Source organism: Oncorhynchus gorbuscha, linkage group LG18 (genome assembly GCF_021184085.1).
Source record: "Oncorhynchus gorbuscha isolate QuinsamMale2020 ecotype Even-year linkage group LG18, OgorEven_v1.0, whole genome shotgun sequence".
Taxonomy (NCBI): Eukaryota; Metazoa; Chordata; class Actinopteri; order Salmoniformes; family Salmonidae; genus Oncorhynchus; species Oncorhynchus gorbuscha.
Window position 1 is genome coordinate 54,603,410 of NC_060190.1, and position 22,471 is coordinate 54,625,880.

At 42.7% G+C, this 22,471-nt stretch overlaps 2 protein-coding genes across 12 annotated transcripts in view; one reads left to right on the forward strand and one right to left on the reverse strand.

Annotated features, from left to right (window-relative positions):
* The window catches only part of LOC124002875 (rap1 GTPase-activating protein 1-like), a 161,639-nt gene extending 158,878 nt beyond the window's left edge, over window positions 1-2,761 (forward strand). For 10 of the 11 annotated variants that reach the window (XM_046310659.1, XM_046310663.1, XM_046310654.1 and 7 more), the window contains one exon: window positions 48-2,761. In XM_046310659.1, the coding sequence (XP_046166615.1) occupies window positions 48-131 (84 nt within the window). In that variant the 3' untranslated portion in view covers window positions 132-2,761. Of the gene's footprint in view, window positions 1-29 lie in introns of all 11 variants that reach the window. The other variant, XM_046310655.1, reaches the window with a different exon arrangement.
* LOC124002876 (protein-arginine deiminase type-2-like) lies at window positions 2,227-20,047 on the reverse strand. The gene is made up of 16 exons (XM_046310664.1): window positions 19,841-20,047; window positions 15,943-16,111; window positions 15,203-15,272; window positions 14,972-15,033; window positions 14,451-14,568; window positions 13,869-14,021; window positions 13,523-13,713; window positions 13,312-13,415; window positions 13,086-13,197; window positions 12,758-12,865; window positions 12,500-12,651; window positions 12,161-12,308; window positions 11,818-11,911; window positions 3,574-3,650; window positions 3,336-3,464; window positions 2,227-3,106 (listed from the first exon to the last, which is right to left on the reverse strand). Exons 1-16 carry the CDS (start codon window positions 20,017-20,019, stop codon window positions 2,873-2,875), a joined length of 2,100 nt encoding a protein of 699 aa, XP_046166620.1. The 5' UTR covers window positions 20,020-20,047; the 3' UTR covers window positions 2,227-2,872.
* Window positions 20,048-22,471: the final 2,424 nt, after the last annotated feature.

Sequence of the window (22,471 nt, forward strand, 5' to 3'; positions counted from 1 at the left end):
GTAGTAGTAAAGATGGTGTCTGACCCCAGTCCCTCCTCCTCCCACAGCATTCCCACAAGAGGCACCCCCTGCAGGAGATGAAGCAAGCGCACGTGTGTTCCACCACAGATGCAGAGGAGGAGCAGAGCTAGTCGCTGGGACAGACAGCTAGACCTGGTGTAAACTAGTCCAGTCTGAACAGCCAGGTCCATGGACATGCACTTACAGCCTTCCCTCATCCCAACTCTTTGTGGCTGACTCCCAGCATGCCTAGAGGGGTGAAGGAGAGGATCAGCCCGCAACCATTCCCAAAATGAGTGCCACTCAGACAGTATCGCTTCCGGCTGTTGTCTGTTGGCTCGCTTAGCCTGCTTATATTTCTGCTCCGTGAGCTCTGTGAAGCCTAAATCTGTTCATGTGGTAACTCATAGTATACTCTCCCTTGTCCTCTCTATGGCATTGTTTTTGTTTTGGTTTGAAGGTGGAGTGAGGGGAGGATATTAAGCATAAGACAGATTGGTGTTGCAGGAGATCCGTTGATCATGCATTAGGGGAAGTTTTCTGTTAGGCTAATGAGGAATGCATGAGGAGGATAAGAGGATGTTGTCATTGTTGGAAGAACTGACATTATTGCTCCCATCAACCTCACATCCCACCATTATGCTGTACATTTGTTATTCTTGGTGTCCCGGATCCTTTGCTGTCACACCAAGCCTTGTGTTTTATTAATGGTCAATTAAGAGTGTAATGGGGGATGTTGACTAGACATTTTTAGTAAATGTTTTTGATAGAAGGTACTTTTATCATCATGCTGCTGCTGGTTTTGATTCCATTATTCATTTTCCATTATTCATTTCCCCTGACAAACTGTACAATTTCAGTTCACAGTTTATGTTGAATGGACAATATTTTACTGACTCCATAATTATAGTCAACGTATTTCAGGCCATTTAAAGGGGTAATCTGCAGTTCAAACAATAACAGTCTTTACCCCGCCAATGTTTCGATAACCAGCTGAGTGATAGAGTTGGCGAAAAGTAACCACTCTCAAATTCCTAGACAGAGCTATGGATGCAAGGACTGACCATCCATGATTGCAAAATTATACTTTTAACCATGTTGAGGCTATATAGTGTTTGTTTACAGTTACCTTGTTTACTAACTAATGAGTAAAACACGCTTATGTTTGGGGTTTTGATGGGGTACGACAGTTGAACTAAGCGCATGAAGCATTTCTAAGTAATATTCTTCAAGAATCAATGGGTATATATAATTAATTGAAATGTTTAAAAAAAAGCTATGTAGCAATCATAGATTGCCCCTATAAACTGAGAAAAAAACATGAAGTATTGAATTACCGATAAGGTCTGGTGTCCAAACTAAATTACTCATCAGTCTTCATCACTGTCCCATACTGTAGATAGTACCACACAGTCAGACATTCCTCCAAGGTGACCTAACCAAAGCACACAGCCTCCAAAGCCAAGCTATTGTCCAGTGACTACTGTCTTCAGTTTATTTTTTAAAACCTCTAGTTTGATTTAAAGTATGTGTTTGGATGTGTATGCATGGTGAATGGTGTAAATCTGCTTGCAAAACCATGTCAACTGTACAGTACCACGCAGGAAATAGATTGTTTCTTCAAACCAGTCCAACTTCTCTAGAAAAGCAGACAGATAAAGAGTGATTATTTCTTCAAATCAGTTTCGATAGAGAAATATGGCGATACAAGTGTAATGTGGAAACCGGCACTACATTTTCAATTAATTGCTGATCATTTGAAAATCTGACTTGTGACAAGTCTTGAAGTGGCCTTTTTAATGATTGTGTTAAGTAAGCTGCTTTGTAGGAGGGTATCCCCCTTCATATATGGAATCTATCCCATGGTGGATATCGCCTACTGGAATCTATCACCAACTGGTTTGAATGTAAAACTAAACAGATATATTTATTCATTTGTAGACATCTGCTCTCAATGAATGGAACCTTTGTATCTTGTGTAATGTTTTACATTTCCTGATTAGAGACATTTTCCCTCATCTCAGATTTATATAATGAAAAGACCTGCTATGAAGGCATAGTTTCCATTACTTTTTATTTCAATTAAATGAACAAAAGCTAAAATGGAATTTAGTTGCACTTTGTCAGTTGTGGCATTAATGCATAAACCTTTTACACTCCTTTGGAAATCTTTCAGTTGAATCTAAAGGATCTCTGTAGGTAAGGAACACTACATCAAAATACAGGTAGTTTGACATGTATTTATTATTAAACACCATTCTGAAGATTATGATTCAACAAAAAACTATTACCGGTAATTGAAATGTGATTGGAAAGATGAGAAAGTAACCTTTCATCAGCTTAAGAGAGCCTTTGGAGTCAGTGTGTATTCCAGGCACTGAAACTCAAAATATATCAAACACAATTTTAATCTCAAAGCTTAAAATAAATGTATTAAAACTCACAAGTCTTCAGAAATGCTTGAATAGTTGGATCACACCCTCGGGTGGCTCCAGATTATACTTATTATTTATCTGTGGTCCTGTTCATCTGTACCTGTGTTTGTACATGTAAATGCAAGACACTTGGATTGAGCACCCAGCCAATCCAAACAGATTCAGCCTACAATGTGCTTAATTCAGATGATTGTATTTCTGTTCTCGTTGATAATCTCCTTAAGCCCTTGTTTAAGTTGGAAAGTCTTGTATATAAATATAGCTTTTCATCCTTTTGTAAAAAAAAGCAAATACATGTTTAATAAAGACAAAGGGGTAATACAGTACAAGGACTACTGTTGTTGTTTGAAGATGACTGCTGCTGGCGAATGTTGCTGCTGTTTACGTCAAGCCTTATTCCCTCTTTCTAACCACAACCATTCCTTGCCCCAAATCCCTCACATCTCCAGGTTCCACCACTTGAAAGAGAAGGGTTCCCTGCGAACGTTAGAGCCACAGTGAACCTCTCCCAGCAGTTTGTGGTAGGAGGCAAAGTCATCAATGTATGTGCAGCGGAGTCCCAGGCCCTCCATGAGGGAGGTCATCTCTGCCTCCAGGGCACAGCGGCCATCCACCTTGGGCCCAAATGGTTTAGGGATGCCCAGGTTCTTCCCCAACACAATCATGTTCACCTGGAGGTAGAGACATATGCCTCAATTAGGATTTGCTTCTTGCGCTACTTGGGTAGTAGATGATTTGAGCATACTTCCTAATCACATGTAGAAAATCATCACAAAATGTCTAAAATGATTTGGCAGCATTTTTGAGTTTTGCCATTATGTAATGTAAAATGTATAACAAATAAAATAGGAAGTACTTTTGGTTTGGAGGTGTTCTAGTGTAGAACTTGCGTCTGCTCACCATGTCTGGGTAATAGGCCACTGCCCTGTTCTCCTCCATCACATGGAAAAGGATGGGCAGATCAATGATATCATCGTCGTCTAAACCCAGCTCCCTCTTAAGGACATCCCTGTTCCAGTCTATACAGCTCTGTGGGACGGCAGCAGTCACAACATCTACATGGTTATTTCACCAAGCACTGCAATGCTCTGCTAGCCTCCCTGAGTAACTAGTTCATCTGGCGTTTAGTTTTCCTCACCTGGACATAGTTGTTTTCTGCTCTGAGTTTGTCATCACTCAATATCTCATCTACTGTAATCTCTTCTGCTCCAAGACCTGTTAGGATCGAGAAGGACGTGGGTGTTAATTAGTAACACACACACAGTATTATGTATTCCATTCACCCAGCTCAATATAACATTGATAGGTTAAGGCTACTTGATACTCAAACGTTCCCTATACCCAACGAGGTTGTTACAACTTTGCCTAGGAACGTAGATGCACAGGTAAAGAGAATTTTGTGAGTAATCAAGGTGACAGACATTGGCACATTCAATACTGCCTGTATCTAGCTGATCTAGGGTGTAATCATTAGTCCAACAGTTGCAAACAAGAGTTTATATTAGACAAATTCAGGCATGTTTATCCACATTTCATTCCGTTTCAGTAAAGCTTTTCAACAGAATGAAATACACCTCTGATCACATACAAATCAAATCAAATTTTGGGTTCCCGAGTGGAGCTGCGGTCTAAGGCACTGCATCTAAGTGCAAGAGGTATCACTGCAGTCCATGGCTCAAATCCAGGCTTCATCACATATGGCTGTGATTGGGAGTCCCATAGTGCGGTGCACAATTGGCCCAGCATTGTCAGGGTTTGGCTGGGGTAGGTTGTCTTTGAATGTAAGAATTTGTTCTTAACTGACTTGCCTAAATATTGTATTGATCACATACATTTGTTTAGCAGATGTTATTGCGGGTGTAGTGAAATACTTGTGCTTCTAGCTCCGACAGCGCAGTAATATCTAACAGTTTCATAACATATACCCAAAATACAGATAAATCTAAGTAAAGAATGGTTTAAGACAATATATACACCTCTGTTCGAATGTGTGGGGTCACTTAGAAATGTCCTTGTTTTTTAAGGAAAAGCATTTTTTTTGTCCATTAAAATAACATCAAATTGATCAGAAATATGGTGTAGACATTGTTGTAAATTACTATTGTACTTGGAAACGGCCGATTTCTTTATGGAATAGCTATATAGGCGTACAGAGGTCCATTATCAGCAACCATCACTCCTGTGTTCCAATGGCACGTTGTGTTAGCGAATCCAAGTTGATCATTTTAAAAGGCCAACTGATCATTAGAAAACCATTTTGCAATTATGTTAGCACAGCTGAAAACTGTTGTTCTGATTGAAGAAGCAATACAACTGGCCTTCTTCAGTCTAGTAGAGTATCTGGAGCCTATAATCAAACCCACAAATGCTGATGCCTTGTTCAGGGGCAGAATGACAGATTTTTACCTTGTCAGCTCAGGGATTCAATCTTGTAACCTTTCGGTTACTAGTCCAACGTTCTAACCACTAGGCTACCTGCCTCCCCTACAGTGGCATAGTATAGAGTACAGTATATACATATGAGATGGGTGATGCAATGTTTACAAACAACTAAAGTGACTAAGATACCATAGAATAATATAGAGTACAGTTCACACATGAGATGAGTAATGCAAGATAAGTAGACATTATTAAAGTGGCTAGTGTTTCATTTCCTTAGAGTGGCCAGTGATTCCTAATCTATGTCGTTAAGCATAGTTCACTTTCTATAGGCACAGTTCACTTTCCAGAGCAGCCACATACAAACAGCATGATCCCTTTAATTACTATAATTACTTCTCGCTCTCATTAATTTCATTTTTATAAAATTCACTGAGGATAGTCCTCCATTGTGGCGAAATCTGTACGGAGCCTTCACCGTGCACTGCCACTTTAAGAGTGCATGAGCAGTAAGGAAGGAGGAAATAAAGAGAGCTCATTCAACTCTTTGGGGAGGAGCTCTTGGGTGGCGCGACAGTTTGATTGTGTGGGCTGTGCTGCAGAAGTTGTTTTCAGCGTGTGTAGTTTATAAAGTATTTAACTCAATCATCGGTGTAATCGCTCTAGGTCGTGGTTGTTTTAATTTGGGACCTCGCCCGTTATGGATCACATGGATTAGTAGCAACATTTTTGCGAAGCTTTAACCATCGGACAGTCAGACTGCACACCGGCACACCTGAAGACCAGAGCTAAGATCTCTTGTTCTCTTTCTCTTTTTCTCTTCCCTCCATCGTTCCAGTGCTTTACCCTGCAACAGACTCTATTTTTTCAATGCACTTCCCATTGAAGTTCATAAGAGCTGGACTATTATTCCCTGCCAGAAGTATTTGGGTGGACATTTTAGTTAAAAGGGAGGTTGCTTGCAAGTTATGCATTGTTATATGAACTGTATTGAGGTGTACTAATGACATGTGGCCGAGAAGATTGTGGACATTTCTAAGGCCTTTGTTGTGTCTATGAACACCCCCCACATTCATACCCTCTGCACTCCTCCACTGGACGATAATACATATTGCAAATCCTCTGTTGATGACTGGGTTCTTTCTTGTATGAAGTTGCTGTTAAATTGCTCTGCCATTATTAGTATTATTATTATTATTATTGTATGAGGTATTCTTGTTGGGTTTACACCTGTGCTGTGATGTGGGTTTGGTAAACAGGCTACACTCTAGGCAGTCTCTTCTGCTGATGTGTGTAGGTCTGGTAGTGGTACTCTCTCTATTCTACTCTTTTCCTTTCGGCATGGTTAATACCTGCCTGGCGCCCGAACAAAATCATTCTTTACCCCTCTCTAATAAATACCGCTACAGAATTGGCACCCAAACAGGTACTTGAAGAGAAACACTCATGACACCATCCACACAAGGTTGAATCATGTCTTTTGTTGGAATCCCATACTGTGTCAATGTGGACACACCTGATGGTAATCATGTTCGGGATTCTTTCATTGTGGAAGGACTCTATGAACTAATGGAGTTGGATAGCACTGACCCTAATCCCCAGGTTTCTGGCTCACCTATAACATCTCCACCATTACCCTCCCCTCAGCCTCTTCCTGTTACCCTGTCCAGAGAGACTGGGAGAGGTGTCTCTGTGATCACTGGACAAATGGATCAATGGACACACACCAATCATAGTTTGACAATGCAGGAGAATGCCATTCGCAAACTCACTGAATGTGTGGAGGCTCATCAGACAGATGTGCAGAGGAGGTTGGATTACCTTCCCTGTCAAATGGAGGAAAACCAACAACAAATTGTTCAGAGACAGAAATATTTACAAGATTCTCTGAAGCAGGATATTCAAGGAAAACTGCACCGGTTCAAAACACAAATAGAAACTAACCATCATCAAGTCATAATCTATCTTGAGGAGGAACAAAAACAGAGAGCAGAAGAGTCAGCCTCTGTTGTGAAGGGAGTGTGTTCTTATCTGAAGGAAGTTATGGAGGACATGAAGAACTCTCTCACAGGGGAATTACGATGTTTGATTGAACAGACTCAAAAGGACACCGTTAATGAGATGGAAAAAGCACAGAAGGCCACAGATCTTCAACTGGAAGTGCTGCACCAGGAGGTAATGCAGCGCTTTTCCCTTCTGGACAAATCTTCTGCACCTCCCTCAGGTTTAACCTCTGCCACTGGCTTGGCCAGTAATGGAATAGGAACAGGTAGTACTACAAAACAAAACTCTGAAGATACTGTTAAACAACAGAACTGCCACTGTCATGCCTCCTCTAGAGCGCTCCCTCCCGATCAAACTACTTTTCCCCACTTTTGGCAGCCCAGAAGATGTTGATCCACTGTTTTTCTTATCTAAGTGTAATGATTTTCTTTCTGTCCGGCCCCTTACTGACTTGGAGGTTCTTGCTACCCTCTGCAGTGTTCTCCATGGTACAGCAAGAGACTGGTGGGAGATAGCCCGTGAACATCTGTCAACCTGGGAGGAGTTTCAAAAAATATTCCTCTTAGCCTTCCTCTCAGAGGACTATGGGGATGAACTGGCGGAAAGTGTTCGTAACAGAGTCCAGGGTGAAGCAGAGCCAATACGGGACTTTGCCTTCTCCTATCGAGTTCTATGTAGGAGATGGAAGGCTGACATTACTGAGCAGGAGATGGTCAAACTCCTTCTTAAGAACATGGTTCCCCGCCTTGCTATTCAACTTCGAGAACGTGTGCAGAACGTGGATGATCTGGTGCGTCTTGGGACTCAGTTAGAGAAGGACTGGAAGCACCACCTCCAAACTAAAAACCCTGTTCCCTCATCCCAGTATACCCATAACTCTCCTGGGGCTAAACCGTCTCCGATATTTGTACCCAATATCCAGGACAAAAGTCCAGTTATGTGTTGGAGGTGTAAAGTCCAACATCCTCCAGATTCTTGCCCACTCTATGTCCAGCATCAGGATTCAGGAAAAGGTCAGAAAGGACCGAAGACTGAAAGTCTAGACAGGCGTGGTGGCTTGCATACAATTGGGTCAGCCTTAATGCCCACCATGAAGCCTTTAGACAGCACAGCTAGCGGTCTTATTCCTATTCCGCAACAACTATTGGTTCCTCTGACTGTTAGGAACTGGAGAGGGAAGGCCATAATCGACACAGGGGCATCTTACACCCTGATGCAAGAGGCCCTGTGGCAGAACATGGCATTACCTCATGAGGAGCTATGAACATGGGAGGAGGGACCACTGTACTTTGCCAATGGAGAACCTACCACCCCCTTGGGCTGGATTAGTATAATAATAAAACTGCATGGTGAGACTATTAACCTTCCTGTGGCTATTCTTGCAGATTCAAGCCTTGCATTTGCTGTAGTCCTTGGCCTAGACTTTCTGTTCTTCAGTGGACTGACCATCTCGATGTCCGAACCCTCCTATCGGCTGCACTCTATTCTCAGCCTCATCCATTTCAACCTAGTAATGCACTGATTTCAGGCTTGAGCCTGCTACATTATGCAGAGTCCGGACAAGGTCAAGTCAGAGAAAATATAAAGAGACAAAGACAAAAACATGTTCCACCAGTGAAGTCTGAGAACCCAACTATTACCCTGATTACTGCCGTAACACCCCCCCCCCTTCTATCCGAGAGCAAAATCAAACCTGATGCGAATTTCTACATCAAACAAGCAGTGGAACAGGCATGTCTGTCGGATGATGAAAGGTGGCAGCTCTCCCAGATGTTGGACGTGAACAGTGAGGTCTGTACTCTTACACTCGGCCGTACAACCGTCTTCAAACACAAAATCTATACCCGGCATGAGGTCCCCATTAAGCAGCGTCCCTACAGGCTGTCCCCCGCCAAACTGGCAATTCTCAATGAACAGCTCAAAAGCACGTTGGAGAATGGAATTGTGAAACCTTCTTTTTCCGGATGGGCTTCTCCGGTTGTCCTGATTCCTAAGAAAGATGGTGGATATAGATTCTGTGTGGACTACAGGAAGCCGAATGCCATAACAGAAAGCGATGCCTACCCTCTACCAAACATAAATGACATACTGGCATCTCTGGCAGGAGCATCCATCTTTAGTAATCTGGATCTGAACAGTGGCTATTGGCAGGTGTCAATGGATCCTGCTAGTCAGGATAAGACTGCCTTTGTCAACCCTGCTGGTTTGTACTCCTTCAAAGTCATGTCTTTTGGTTTGAAGAATGCTCCAGCAACCTTCCAAAGGTTGATGGAGACTGTCCTGGGAGATCTGAGGGGTATAAATTGTCTTGTGCATCTGGATGACATCATAATCTACTCCTCCTCTGTCGCGGATCATCTGCATGACATGCAGTCAGTCTTCGACAGACTAAAGGCTGCAGGTTTGACCTTGAACTTGAAGTGTCGTTTCTGTCTGCCAGAACTCAAGTTCCTTGGTCATGTGGTTAATGCCGAAGGTATGCAGATCCAGCCAAAGTTGCAGCCGTGCAGGAATTCCCAATTCCCACATCCCTCAAGGCTGTTCAGCGGTGTCTGGGTATGGCTGGATGGTACCACAGGTTTGTGCCTGACTTTTCAAAAAGGTAGCCGAACCCCTCAACCACCTTAAGAAAGAGGTGAAATTCCAATGGACCCCTGCATGCCAAAGTGCATTTAAAGCACTCAAAAACAGTCTAATTACTCCTCCATTGCTTGAACATCCTAACCTGAATGCTCATTTCATTGTGTACACGGATGCAAGTCAAACAGGACTTGGAACAGTCTTGGCTCAACAAACAGGACTTGGAACAGAAGAAGTTCTTGCCTATGCAAGTCACACCCTTAATTCTGCCGAGAGGAATTATTAAATGACTGAAAGGGAGTGCCTCACTGTGGTCTGGGCTTTGGAGAAATGGAGCTACTACTTGGAGGCAAAGATCTTCACCGTTGTCACAGACCATGCTGCTCTGCAGTGGATTCTGGCATCAGGCAAGACCAACAGCCGTCTTATTCACTGGTCTATCAGACTGCAGAAGTTTGACTTCATCATTGAGTATCGCAAAGGAAAACTGAACGTTTTACCAGATGCCCTTTCTCGGATTACAGACACTGCCAATGTTTGTCCTCCCTTGTGCAGTACTTATACTACCGCTAAATGTCTGGATGATTCTTTTCCTCTGGATGATGAAAGTGTATGGAGAGCACAGCAGAAGGATGCTGCCATCATGGCGATCCACAAGATTGTGTCTGAAGAAGACTCCAAGAGTCGCTTCAATGATACGTATAGCATAATTCAGGATAAAGTGTATCGAAATACTCCAAGAGGAGATGGAATACACAGTACCCATTATCGCGTCTTCATTCTCTCTACATTGAGTGACCAGATAATCCAAGCTTATGCAAATCCCATGAGTGGCCATCTTGGAAACTTATCGAAGACTACAAGAGGTGGTTTACTGGCCAGGCATGTGGGTTGATACCCGGAAGTTTGTACAGCAGTGTGAAGTCTGCCAGAAATACAAACCCGACATTGGCAGACCTGCCGGGAAAATGCAGCAGACCGTGGTGAACCATCCAATTGAAATGTTGGGAATTGACCTCATGGGACCTTTTCCTCCCAGCCGGGGGACACAGAATGAATTTTTGTTGGTGGTAGTGGACTACTACACACACTGGGTGGAGTTGTTTCCCCTCCGCAAAGCCACTGCATCAGCCATTGCTCTAATTCTGAGAAGGGAGGTCTTTACCAGATTCGGGATTCCAGACCAAATCCTCTCTGACAGAGGTCCGCAGTTCATATCAGGAATCTACAAAGAGCTCTGTCCCTACTGGGGTGAGGACTTACCTGGTTTTGTGTAGCAGGAACATGAACCTGTCAAAGTCTGCATCCTCTGTTTCTACAGGCCTTGTTTTTTCATGGGGGGAGGAGTGTGGCGAAATTTGCACTGAGCCTTCACTGTGCACTGCCACTTTAAGAGCGCATGAGCAGTAAGGAAGGAGTAAATAAAGAGCGCTCATTCAGCTCTTTGGGGAGGAGCTCTTGGGTGGCGCGACAGTTTGATTGTGTGGGCTGTGCTGCAGAAGTTGTTTTCAGCGTGTGTAGTTTATAAAGTATTTAACTCAATCATCGGTGTAATCGCTCTAGGTCGTGGTTGTTTTCGTTTGGGACCTCGCCCGTTATGGATCACATGGATTAGTAGCAACATTGTTGCGAAGCTTTAACCATCGGACAGTCAGACAGCACACCGGCACACCTGAAGACCAGAGCTAAGATCTCTCTTGTTCTCTTTCTCTTTTTCTCTTCCCTCCATCGTTCCAGTGCTTTACCTGCAACAGACTATTTTTCCAATGCACTTCCCATTGAAGTTCATTAGAGCTGGACTATTATTCCCTGCCAGAAGTATTTGGGTGGACATTTTAGTTAAAAGGGAGGTTGCTTGCAAGTTATGCATTGTTATGTGAACTGTATTGAGGTGTACTAATGACATGTGGCCGAGAAGATTGTGGACATTTCTAAGGCCTTTGTTGTGTCTATGAACACCCCCCACATTCATACCCTTTGCACTCCTTCACTGGACGATAATACCTATTGCAAATCCTCTGTTGATGACTGGGTTCTTTCTTGTATGAAGTTGCTGTTAAATTGCGCTGCCATTATTAGTATTATTATTATTGTATGAGGTATTCTGGGTGGGGTTACCCTTGTGCTGTGATGTGGGTTTTATATTGTGTGTATTCTTTTTTTCTCTCCACTGGCTATCTGGTAAACAGGCTACACTCTAGGCAGTCTCTTCTGCTGATGTGTGTGGGTCTGGTAGTAGTACTCTCTCTATTCTACTCTTTTCCTTTCGGCATGGTTAATACCTGCCTGGCGCCCGAACAAAATCATTCTTTACCCCTCTCTAATAAATACCGCTACACCATCTTCTGAAGAGCCTCCACTGATACAGTTGTAACTATGGTGATACACACTGAAATTAGACCCTTAACTGAAATCCTACCGTCAAACATTTTGGCTTGTCCATGCCCGTCGTTCTGTAAGCCTCTGAATAGTTTGTAGCCTGCGTCGGGGCTAGCGAGCAGCAGTCGGAATCCCTACACAGAAACGGAGGACAAAGACAACATTGCCTGTGCGCTTCATTTGACTTCCTGACAGCTTTACATTATCACATAAACCACATGGCAGCCACAGCCTGCGTCATGTCTAAATACTTTGTGCAAATGGACAGCATTAACAATTCTTTGCTCGCCGTCATTTCTACTCTATATTAAAGAACACAGTGTATTTACTCACATGTTCTAATGGAGCGGGCAACTATACTTTCCTTGACAATATTGTTTTACCTTTTTGTCAGGAGCTGGGACAAAAGTCATGAATTCATCCACATGCCCAACCAGAAGCCAATCAGAGAACAGTGCAATGGGCTCCTGGACTTTCTGTGCCCAAAGGAAGTCTTGCACTACTTTGGTCATGTTGCGGCCCTTGGTTGCCCTGAAATGTTACACAGCCTTATCACCACTGCTCACAGCCATATCTTTGTTCTAAATATTCATGAATCATTAGCAAGATATTTAAAGAAGGAAGAAGCATCAACTTTATTTAATAAATCAATCAACTTTGGAATAAAGGCAAATATTGGTATCTAAAAACCAGACTCTTCCACTGAAGCAAGTTACACTCACGTGGGGAAAGCCACTCCAATTATGATCCTGCCCAGAGGGTAGATTTTTCCATTTACAATAACTGGAGGGCTAACTTCCAGGTTACCAAACGAGTCCAGGCTGCTCACTTCCACATCATATGCTGTCCTCGTCACATAGCCAAAGTCTGGGCCCTGAGGGCACCAGGCAGAGAGAGGTTGAGAAAGAGTTCCACCACATCCCTCACAGTATGGAAATAAGAACATTTTAACTGCAGGTGTGGTGAATGCCTTTTCTTACCAGTAGCACATCATAAGGGAAATCCTGTAGTTTTCCGTCTCGGGGGGAGTCCAGCACAACAGGGAAACGTTGGTGAGGAGAGTCAATGTAGCCAAACTCTATCTCATCCTGAGAGAGAACTTCTTTACATGTCTATTATATTTCTATATTTTTCATGCAGTTAGAAACAGACACTGGTCTATGTTCTGATTTCTTTTATTTAAAACCGAGAAACAAGACTGACAATGATTTACATTGATGTAAAAGGATGTGAAATAAATGGTGTTTAAACAAATTGGAATTGGAAAACGGTCAAATGAAAGACTAGGAGCTGAATCTCACTGCTTACCTGCATCCAGCGGTCTCCTCTGTTCATGTACTCATGACAAACCTTCAGCTTATACCCACTGTTCTCCACCAGCCTCCTCATTCCCTTTAGGAACTGGTAGTTATCAGATGTGCTGGGTAACCAAATGCACAGAAACAGTTGTCGGAATAAGTTTACAGACAGCGCCATCATTATTTCCATCAAGATCAATTTCCAACAACGGACATCAATCATCACCATCTCTCACCTGCAGACAAAGACCTCCACAGGGTTGAGTGTGTTTGGTGTCATGATCCAGGGAGCCACACGGAACACCACCCTGTCTGTAAAGATGGGCGTCTCAGGGAAGCCCTGGCAAAATAACGTAACAAAAACATGAATGATAGATTCCACGACAGAGGTACAGTATATACCCTTTGAAGTTTTAAACTAGGAACAGTGAAATAGTTTCAATGTACCGGAGAGCTGGGCTCCAGCAGGCTGAGGCTGATGCTGATGAGGCCCTCAAAGTCTTTGTCAGGGAATCTCAGGCCCTCAACGTAGAAATTCATCTCAGCGTTTCCCCCAAGGTACGGGACCTCCTTGGACAAATCCTCACTGCCCAGCACCAGTGGGTAGTCCTTCACAAAGCTCTTGTAGAACAGGTTTTCTGCAGCAGTAAATCATGTTTTATAATGAGGATCAAATGTATCTCCATTTATATGCATAAGCAGCATTAAAATCATATTGTATACACATTATACATGCATGGACAGCCACAAGAACACATAAAAGATCTGACTGGACAAAATGTCCTTGACTCACTCAGTGTTTGGTGCATGCCTGCTGTGGACCTGGTTCTGAAGACCCTGACACTCTCTGCATCCCCCTGGGAGATGTGCATGGTCAGCTTGTAGCCCTCTGGGAGCTTGGCAGGGCCACTGGTTCGCAGCACCATTGGGGACATGTCTTTCAGATCTGACATTTCACAAATACTGACATTATTGTACATCAAGTGTCAACCCATCAATGTCATAATCAATGTGACCTCATCTCAATGTGGCTCCCAGGATTTGGTAGGCCATCATTGTAGATAAATGTGTTCTTAACTGATTTGCCTAGCTATATAAAGGTTAAAAAACACATAGGTATGACAGTGTGTAATACAACTACTTATCCTAGAAGGATAGTGGTCGTGAAGGAACCATCAAACCACACCAGACACACCCCTAGCTCAGGCAGTTTGTGTTTAGCTAACACAAATACACACATCCCTACTGCTCCTCTCTGCTGACTACACACAAAACACAGACCTGCAGCCTTTAAAATGTTGATTTATTGCAATGCCTGCAGCACTGTCAGCCGGTCAGCTCAGTGGGCCAGGATGACTTGGCTGTTGTTATATACCTGAGACCCTGCTGACCTCAGCACGCTCACTGTCCCGCCTCTTCCCATAGGTGTGTTCTGAGTCACAGTTGACCAGTAGGATGGCACCATGGCCATTAGGCCCCCACATCCACGATCCCTGCAGAGAGATAAACACTGTCTTTCAAAAACAAGAACTAACACCGCCCTCCCGAATGAGCTTTTCCCAATGTGTTTCCATGAGGTTAGATTAGATTAGATTTACAGCTGAAAAACACAACCTTCAAAAAATGTTCCCACTTCCAGGAATATAGTATGAACAGTATTTTGATGTACCTATTAATATCAGTGGAAGGCTGTGCCCTGTGTTAGTTGACAGAATTAGCTAGAAGTGCCTTGGCAATCTTCCTTTGTGTTTTGGAAAACAGTATGAACACTAGTCTTCTGACATGCCTATTCATGTTAGAACGTCTCCTTATGTACCCTGCTGTGTTAAGAAACAAAGATAGTGACCTCTGAGCTGAAAGAGACCTGCCTGGACGGACCCAGCAGACATAACCCACCTTGTTGGGGTTGTTCCTCTCCACCTGGCCATCTCGATCCGCATCTACATCCAGAGAAATCTCTACAAGACAGAGAGGCCCTGGGTGTCACTGAAGCTCATGAGCTGCTTTGGGGTCTCAAGTGAAATATCAAAATGTACAAATGACATTCACAAAGGTATGCTTTGAAGGTGGGGGAGGGTGGTAGTTTATATGGGTGTGCTCTCCTGTCCTAAGTATAACACAACATACCAACAGCGGTGAGGTGAACGACAGCTTTCCCTAACACCTCCGTCTTCTCTCCATAATACATGACTGATAGCTGCACAACAAAGGACAACGTTTACAAAGTTAAACATCTAGAACACTGGTGATTAAGCAGTGGTTGTGTTTTGATAGTGTCTTCTATGATATATTCATGTCCAGATATGTACAGTACATAATTTCAGAGGAGAATCTAAACAACTGGCCCATTCTGGAACTGACTAAGTCTCCTTCAATTCCTTATCAATAGAACTGGCACTGTGATTAACCACATCACTTTCCACTGTTTGACATCTCTCTGGTATCAGGTTGAGTGCCACATTTGCATTATTCCAGTGTGGTTTGCACGCCGTTCTTAAGAGGCGTAGGAGCAGCAAATACTTGATTTGTTTTTCTTATTAACATAATTTACTGTAGCGTGTTCAGTCCCAAGTGGAAATATTAACCTCAGGATTCTATGAATAAGATCAGGGTACACTCTTATAAAAAAGGGTTCCAGGGTCGCCTTAGGAGAACCCTTTTGTTTCAAGGTAGACTCTTTTGGGTTCCATGTAGAACTCTGGGAAAGGGTTCTAAATGGAATCCAATAAGGTTCTACCTTGAACCAAAAATGGCTCTTCAAAGGGTTCCCCTTCGGGGACAGCCAAATAACCCCTTTAGGTTCTAGATAGCACCTTTTTTCTAAGAGTGTAGCTATCATGGCTGTGGGAGTGGCCTACTTTATTTACCTTGCTATCATTTCCCACTTCGCTGGCAGTGTCCATGGTGATAAGAAGCATTGTATTACCATTGAGAGTGGTGGGGAGGGTCCCACTCTCTGGTGGGGGTGGGGTGATCCTGTACTGCACTCTGGGACTGCATTGCACAGAGAAGTACTTGGAGCTAGGAGGGGCACTCCTTGGGGAACAATAAATACATGTGACAGTTACACATCACATCCTGATACTTTTCTTATACAAATCTATAGCAATAAGAGAGAACACAAGAGGACATACCTATACTGCAGTGGAGGACCAGCAGTGAGTGCAGTTCATTATCCCATATTTCCAGAAGCAAGAGGTGGCAGTGCTAGTTCTAAAGTTACATCGCTATAGTAATGGTAGAGGTATGATGTCTTCTACATGAGTAAAGTACCAAAGAGGGAGAAATACTGGACTGTCAACCTACACAAGAATACTGGCAAAAAGGATTGTACATATGTTTAAGTATCAACCAACATCCCGAGTTGTTACACTCAGTATGACACTTGTTTCTAAACATTAGGCTTAGCTGTAAAACCTAACACCTGGAGTCCAGACTGAGCCTGTCACACTGTATAATGATAGGAGACAGGCGCAGGAATACGTAATAGGGTTTTTTACGTCATGAAAACGACGGGGACGAAGCCCAAAACAAACACGTGTATATATAACACAGGGATTTAACCCAAACAAAAGAATGAGGTGCAAACCTCTAAATAATACACGGGACGAGACCCGTAATAACAACTGCACAAAAACACGTGGCATGAAAGCGGATACAGCAGAGCAAAGACGAACGGATATGGGACAATAATCAACCAGGACAATGGGGAACAGAGGGCACATATATAACATACTAATCAGGGGGAATCGGAACCAGGTGTGCGTAATGAGACAAGACAGTCCGGGGTTTGTGGTGATGAATCCAATTCAGTGACGCCTAGAAAGCCGGTGACGTAGACTTCTGGAGCTGGTGAACTGAATGAGCAGCAGTAGGGGGAATCCGTGACAGAGCCCAGGAGGTGGTTCACACCAAAGGAACATTAGGTTTGTGGGGGAGGGATAGTATTCGCCCGAACAACAGAGCCTAGGCTACTCTAAACAATAGCAAAAATAGGTGGAAGTTAACAAGAAGTGGAAGTTGTTACACACCAATGCTGTGAAACCATCCGTATCTGCTGTGCAATCATACCATGTGGAGAGTCTGATAAACTAACTGCAGTCGTAGTCAAGATAGTCCCACAATATGTTTAATTCTTCAGGTTGGCGATTTTGTGTTGGGCTTACCACTTTTTTGTATCATGTTAACTTGGAAATCATAGGCCATAATAACTGCTTATAACCCATTGAATTCAGTTGCAATGGAGTAATATGAATTGACAGCTTTTAATGATAAAAAGGAGAGTCTGTTGAGAACATGAGGTCTGACTCCTCCTCTGAATACAAATGCCATTCACAGTTATTTCAGCCCAATTTTGGGGCATGATCATCCAAATCCTTCTGCAGTTGGAATATCCAAGAAGTAAAATGACAACAAAATAGTCAGTGGATGTAATCCGTCTTTTAAAAACATTATCACTGCAGGAACTACAAGTGGAATAAGATTATAAAGCTATTAAATTATTAGAATCAATTCACTTAAAGAAATAAAGCAATTCAGTACTGTGCGCCTCCAAACCTGGGACAAACTATCCAGCTAGCGCATAATATTCTGAGAACCATATGTTCAAATCAAAATAAAATAAAATGTTATTGGTCACATGCACATGGTTAGCAGATGTTATCGCGAGTGTAGCGAAATACTTGTGCTTCTAGTTCCGACAGTGCAGTAATATCTAACACGTAATCTAACAATCAGCGAAGTGGAGATGTTGTTTCCTACCTTCACCGCCTGGGGGCGGCCCACCAGGAAGTCCAGGATTCAATTGCACAGGGCGAGGTTGAGACCTAGGGCCTCAAGTTTATTAATGAGCTTGGAGGTTATTATGGTGTTGAATGCTGAGCTGTAGTCAATGAATAGCATTCTTACATAGGTATTCCTCTTGTTCAGATGGGATAGGGCAGTGTGCAGTGTGATGGCAATTGCATTGTCTGTGGACCTATTGGGGCGGTATGCAAATTGAAGTTGGTCTAGGCTGGCAGGTAAGGTGGAGGTGATATGATCCTTGACTAGTCTCTCAAAGCACTTCATGATGACAAGTGAGTGCTATGGGGCGATAGTCATTTTGTTCAGTTACATTTAACTTCTTGGGTACAGGAACAATGGTGGCCATCTTGAAGCATGTGGGGAAAGCGGACTGGGATAGGGAGAGATGGAATATGTCAGTAAACATACCAGCCAGCTGGTCTGCGCATGCTCGGAGGACGCAGCTAGGGATGTCATCTGGGCCGGCAGTCTTGTGAAGGTGAACACGTTTAAACGTCTTACTCACGTCGGCCATGGAGAAGACGAGGGAGGGCCTGCAGTCCTTGGTAGGGGGCCACGTTGGTGGCACTGTATTATCCTCAAAGCAGGCAAAGAAGGTGTTTTAGTTTGTCTGGAAAAAAGACGTCGGTGTCCGTGACTTAGCTGGTATTCTATTTGTAGTCCAGGATTGCGTGTAGACCCTGTCACATAAGTCTCGTGTCTGAGCCATTGAAGACGCCTGTTAGATTGCCTTGTGGAGGGAATAACTACACTGTTTGTATTCGGCCATATTCACAGTCATCTTTCCATGGTTAAATGCTGTGGTTCGCTCTTTCAGTTTTGTGCGAATGCTGCTATCTACCCACAGTTTCTGGTTAGGGTAGGTTTTAATGGTCATAGTGGGTACAAGATCTCCAATGCACTTCCTTATAAACTCACTCACAGAATCAGCTTATAAATCAATATTATTCTCTGAGGCTTCCTGGGAACATTTCCCAGTCTGCATGATCAGAACAATCTTGAAGCGTGGATTCCGATTGGCCAAACCAGCATTGAATAGTTCTCGTCACGGGTACATCCTGTTTCTACCTATAGGATGGGAGGAGCTAAATGGAGTCGTGGTCAGATTTATTGAAGGGAGGGAGGGGGGGGGGGCTTGTATGCATTGCGGATACCACCTTCCCATAACATTTCCTACAGCTTTCCTTATGGTTCTATTTAAAGTAATGTTCTCAAATTGTTCAGAGGACATCAAGAAATAACATTTTTCTGTGGGACTTCCAGTACTTCAGCATAGGTTTTTCTGCATGTTTCCTCATTGTTCTATTTAAAGTAATCTTCTCAGAATATTAAGACAACTTTCCTAAAAAAACACCAGAAAACATTGACGTATAAAGAATGTTGTAAGAATTTGATTTAAAACATATACACTCAGCATCAACAAGACAATATATATCCTCTATATTGTTAAGTGTGTTCAGGTGTGTTGGCCATGCTCACTAATTGGCCACATCTGATCTTAATAAGTGCTCGTTTTCTTTGAAATTAGGGTCTGTTTGAATAGACTAAAATGAACAGCTTTGGAGCTATCTGTGCTCGTAGTTCAAAACAGTTAACCTAAATTAAGATAACATGTTTCAATAAAACTGCTATCATAACTTATTTAATACCTTCAATTAACCTAGAATTTCAGTTATCTTAATGTTAATAAAACCTTGCAGAAAAACATTTAGGGAACCATAGAAAAACATTATCTGAACCTCCATACAACCTAAAAATGTATGTTCGCAGAACAGGCAAACTTTGGGTAGGCTACTGAGCGATAATCCCCAAATAGTTTATATAGCAGTATATAACTGGTGAAACTATACATTGCCATACACTTTACCGTGTTTTAGGCTACAATGTAGCCAACAACAGTTTACTACCACCTGGAGACATCTATTGGTGCAGTAGGCTAGCACAGATACACACACTCACCTGTTTAGGTTCACTTTCAACACCGTGCCAACAACGTAAAGAGCCCTCAAAGTTTTCTCAATGTCGAGACGAAATGTCTGTTGATACGGTATTGGCATGTCGGTTGCTTTTCTCTTATTAAGGTGCTGAAGAAGATTAGGATGCCTGGTCATAGAAACTTGTTCCTGTGAAACATCCATGGTGATACAGTATATTGCAGAGGAGCAGATGAAATGAGATATGGCGGTGGAGGGTAGGCCCTATTGTTAAGGGGGTGTGTTCCTGCCAGTAATTTGAGGCAGAAGAGGCTGCAATTACCCAGCAAACCAAACATGTGCCAACTTGCATTGCAGTCAGCACTTGAATAGCAACAGGATAATGTAGGCATAGGCCTAAACTAAGCCTGCAGTATACATTTTGTTGTCACACTGTCATGTTGAAGGCCATATTTGAATCACATAAAAACAGTTGATGTCGGAAGTTTACATCCACCGTAATTAAATACATTTAAACTCAGGTTTTCACAATTCCTGACATTTAATCCTAGTAAACATTCCCTGTCTTAGCTCAGTTAGGATCTCCACTTTATTTTAAAAATGTGAAACGTCAGAATAATAGTGGAGAGAATTATTTATTTCAGATTTTACAGCTTTCATCACATTCCCAGTGGGTCAAAAGTTTACATACACTCAATTAGTATTTGGTATTAAATTGTTTAACTTGGGTCAAACTTGCTCGCACATGCTTTTTCAGTTCTGCCCACAAATGTGATGGCCACTCCAATAGATTGACTTTGTTGTCCCTAAGCAATTTTTCCACAACTTTGGAATGGTATGGTATGCTTGGAGTCATTGTCCATTTGGAAAACCCATCTGCGACCAAGCTTTAACTTCCTGACTGATGTCTTGAGATGTTGCTTCAATATATCCACATAATTTTCCTGCCTCATGAAGCCATCTATTTTGTGAAGTGCAACATGATGCTGCCACACCCGTGCTTCATGGTTGGGATGGTGTTCTTTGGCTTGCAAGCCTCCCCCTTTTTCCTCCAAACATAACGATGGTCATTATGGCCTAACAATTCTATTTTTGTTTCATCAGACCAGAGGACATTTCTCCAAAAAGTATGATCTTTATCCCCATGTGCAGTTGCAAACCGTAGTCTTTTGTACCTGTTTCCTCCAGCATCTTCACAAGGTCCTTTGCTGTTGTTCCGGGATTGATTTGCACTTTCGCACCAAAGTACGTTCATCTGTAGAAGACAGAACGCGTCTCCTTCCTGAGCGGTATGACGGCTGCGTGGTCCCATGGTGAAGGTACAACATTCATCTGTACAAACAATAGTATGCAAGAATATTGCATACTATTGTTTGTACAGATGAACCTGGTACCTTCAGGCGTTTGGAAATTGCTCCCAAGGATGAACCAGACTTGTGGAGGTCTACAATTGTTTTTCTGAGGTCTTGGCTGATTTATTTTGATATTCCCATGATGTCAAGCAAGGGGGCACTGAGTTTGAAGATAGGCATTGAATACATTCACAGGTACACCTCCAATTGACTCAAATGATGTCAATTAGCCTATCAGAAGCTTCTAAAGCCATGACATAATTTTCTGGAATTTTCCAAGCTGTATAAAGGCACAGTCAACTTAGTGTATATATACTTCTGTCCCACTGGAATTGTGATACAGTGAATTATGAGTGAAATATTCTGTCTGTAAACAATTGTTGGAAAAATTACTTGTGTCATGCACAAAGTAGATGTCCTAAGTGACTTGCCAAAACTATAGTTTCTTAACAACAAATGTGTGGTGTGGTTGAAAAACGAGCTTTAATGACTCCAACCTAAGTGTATGTAAACTTCCGACTTCAACTGTATATCCTACAAATCAATCTCTGCCCTAAAAGCTATGCGGTGGCTAGACATTAGGTACAGGCCTCTGTATAGAGCCTAGGATTCTGGACCTTCATGGCACCATTCATTGTTCATTCACCTGGACCATACGTACATACTCTAACAGGAAACCATGGATTACAGGCAACATCCCCACTGAGATAAGGATAGAGCAGATTATTATTAATCACGGAAGTTATGACTGCAAACACCCTGAAAAGGCTACTCTCCTTGATGTTATCCTCAAAAATAATCCTGTTAGGTATCAGTCTGGTGTTTTCTGTAATGACCTTAGTGATCACTGTTTTACAGCCGTAATGGCTGCTCAGTGAAACGACATGTCCTGAATTGTCATAGATGCTTGCAAACATTTATGAGCAAGCCTTCCTTTATAACCTGGTCTCTGTAAATTGGTATAGAATCAGCTTGATCCCCTCTGTCGAAGACGCTTGGGCCTTCTTTTTTGATAATTTAAGTGGTATTGTTAACAAACATGCCTCCATAAAGAAAATTAGAATTAAAAACAGGTTCAGCCCCTTGTTCGAGTTACTCCATCTCAAGAATTCCATTTGGCGAAGGGCTCGGCACATGCATACTCAGGCTGACTGGCTCTCGTTCAGGCAAATGAGAAATAAGTGCACTCATTCTATCCAGAAGGCCAAAGTTAGTTACTTTAAGGAGCAGATCTCTCTCTGTGGGTCTAACCCCAAGATGTTCTGGGAAATGGTTTAAGACCTGGAGAATAAAACCTCCTCCTC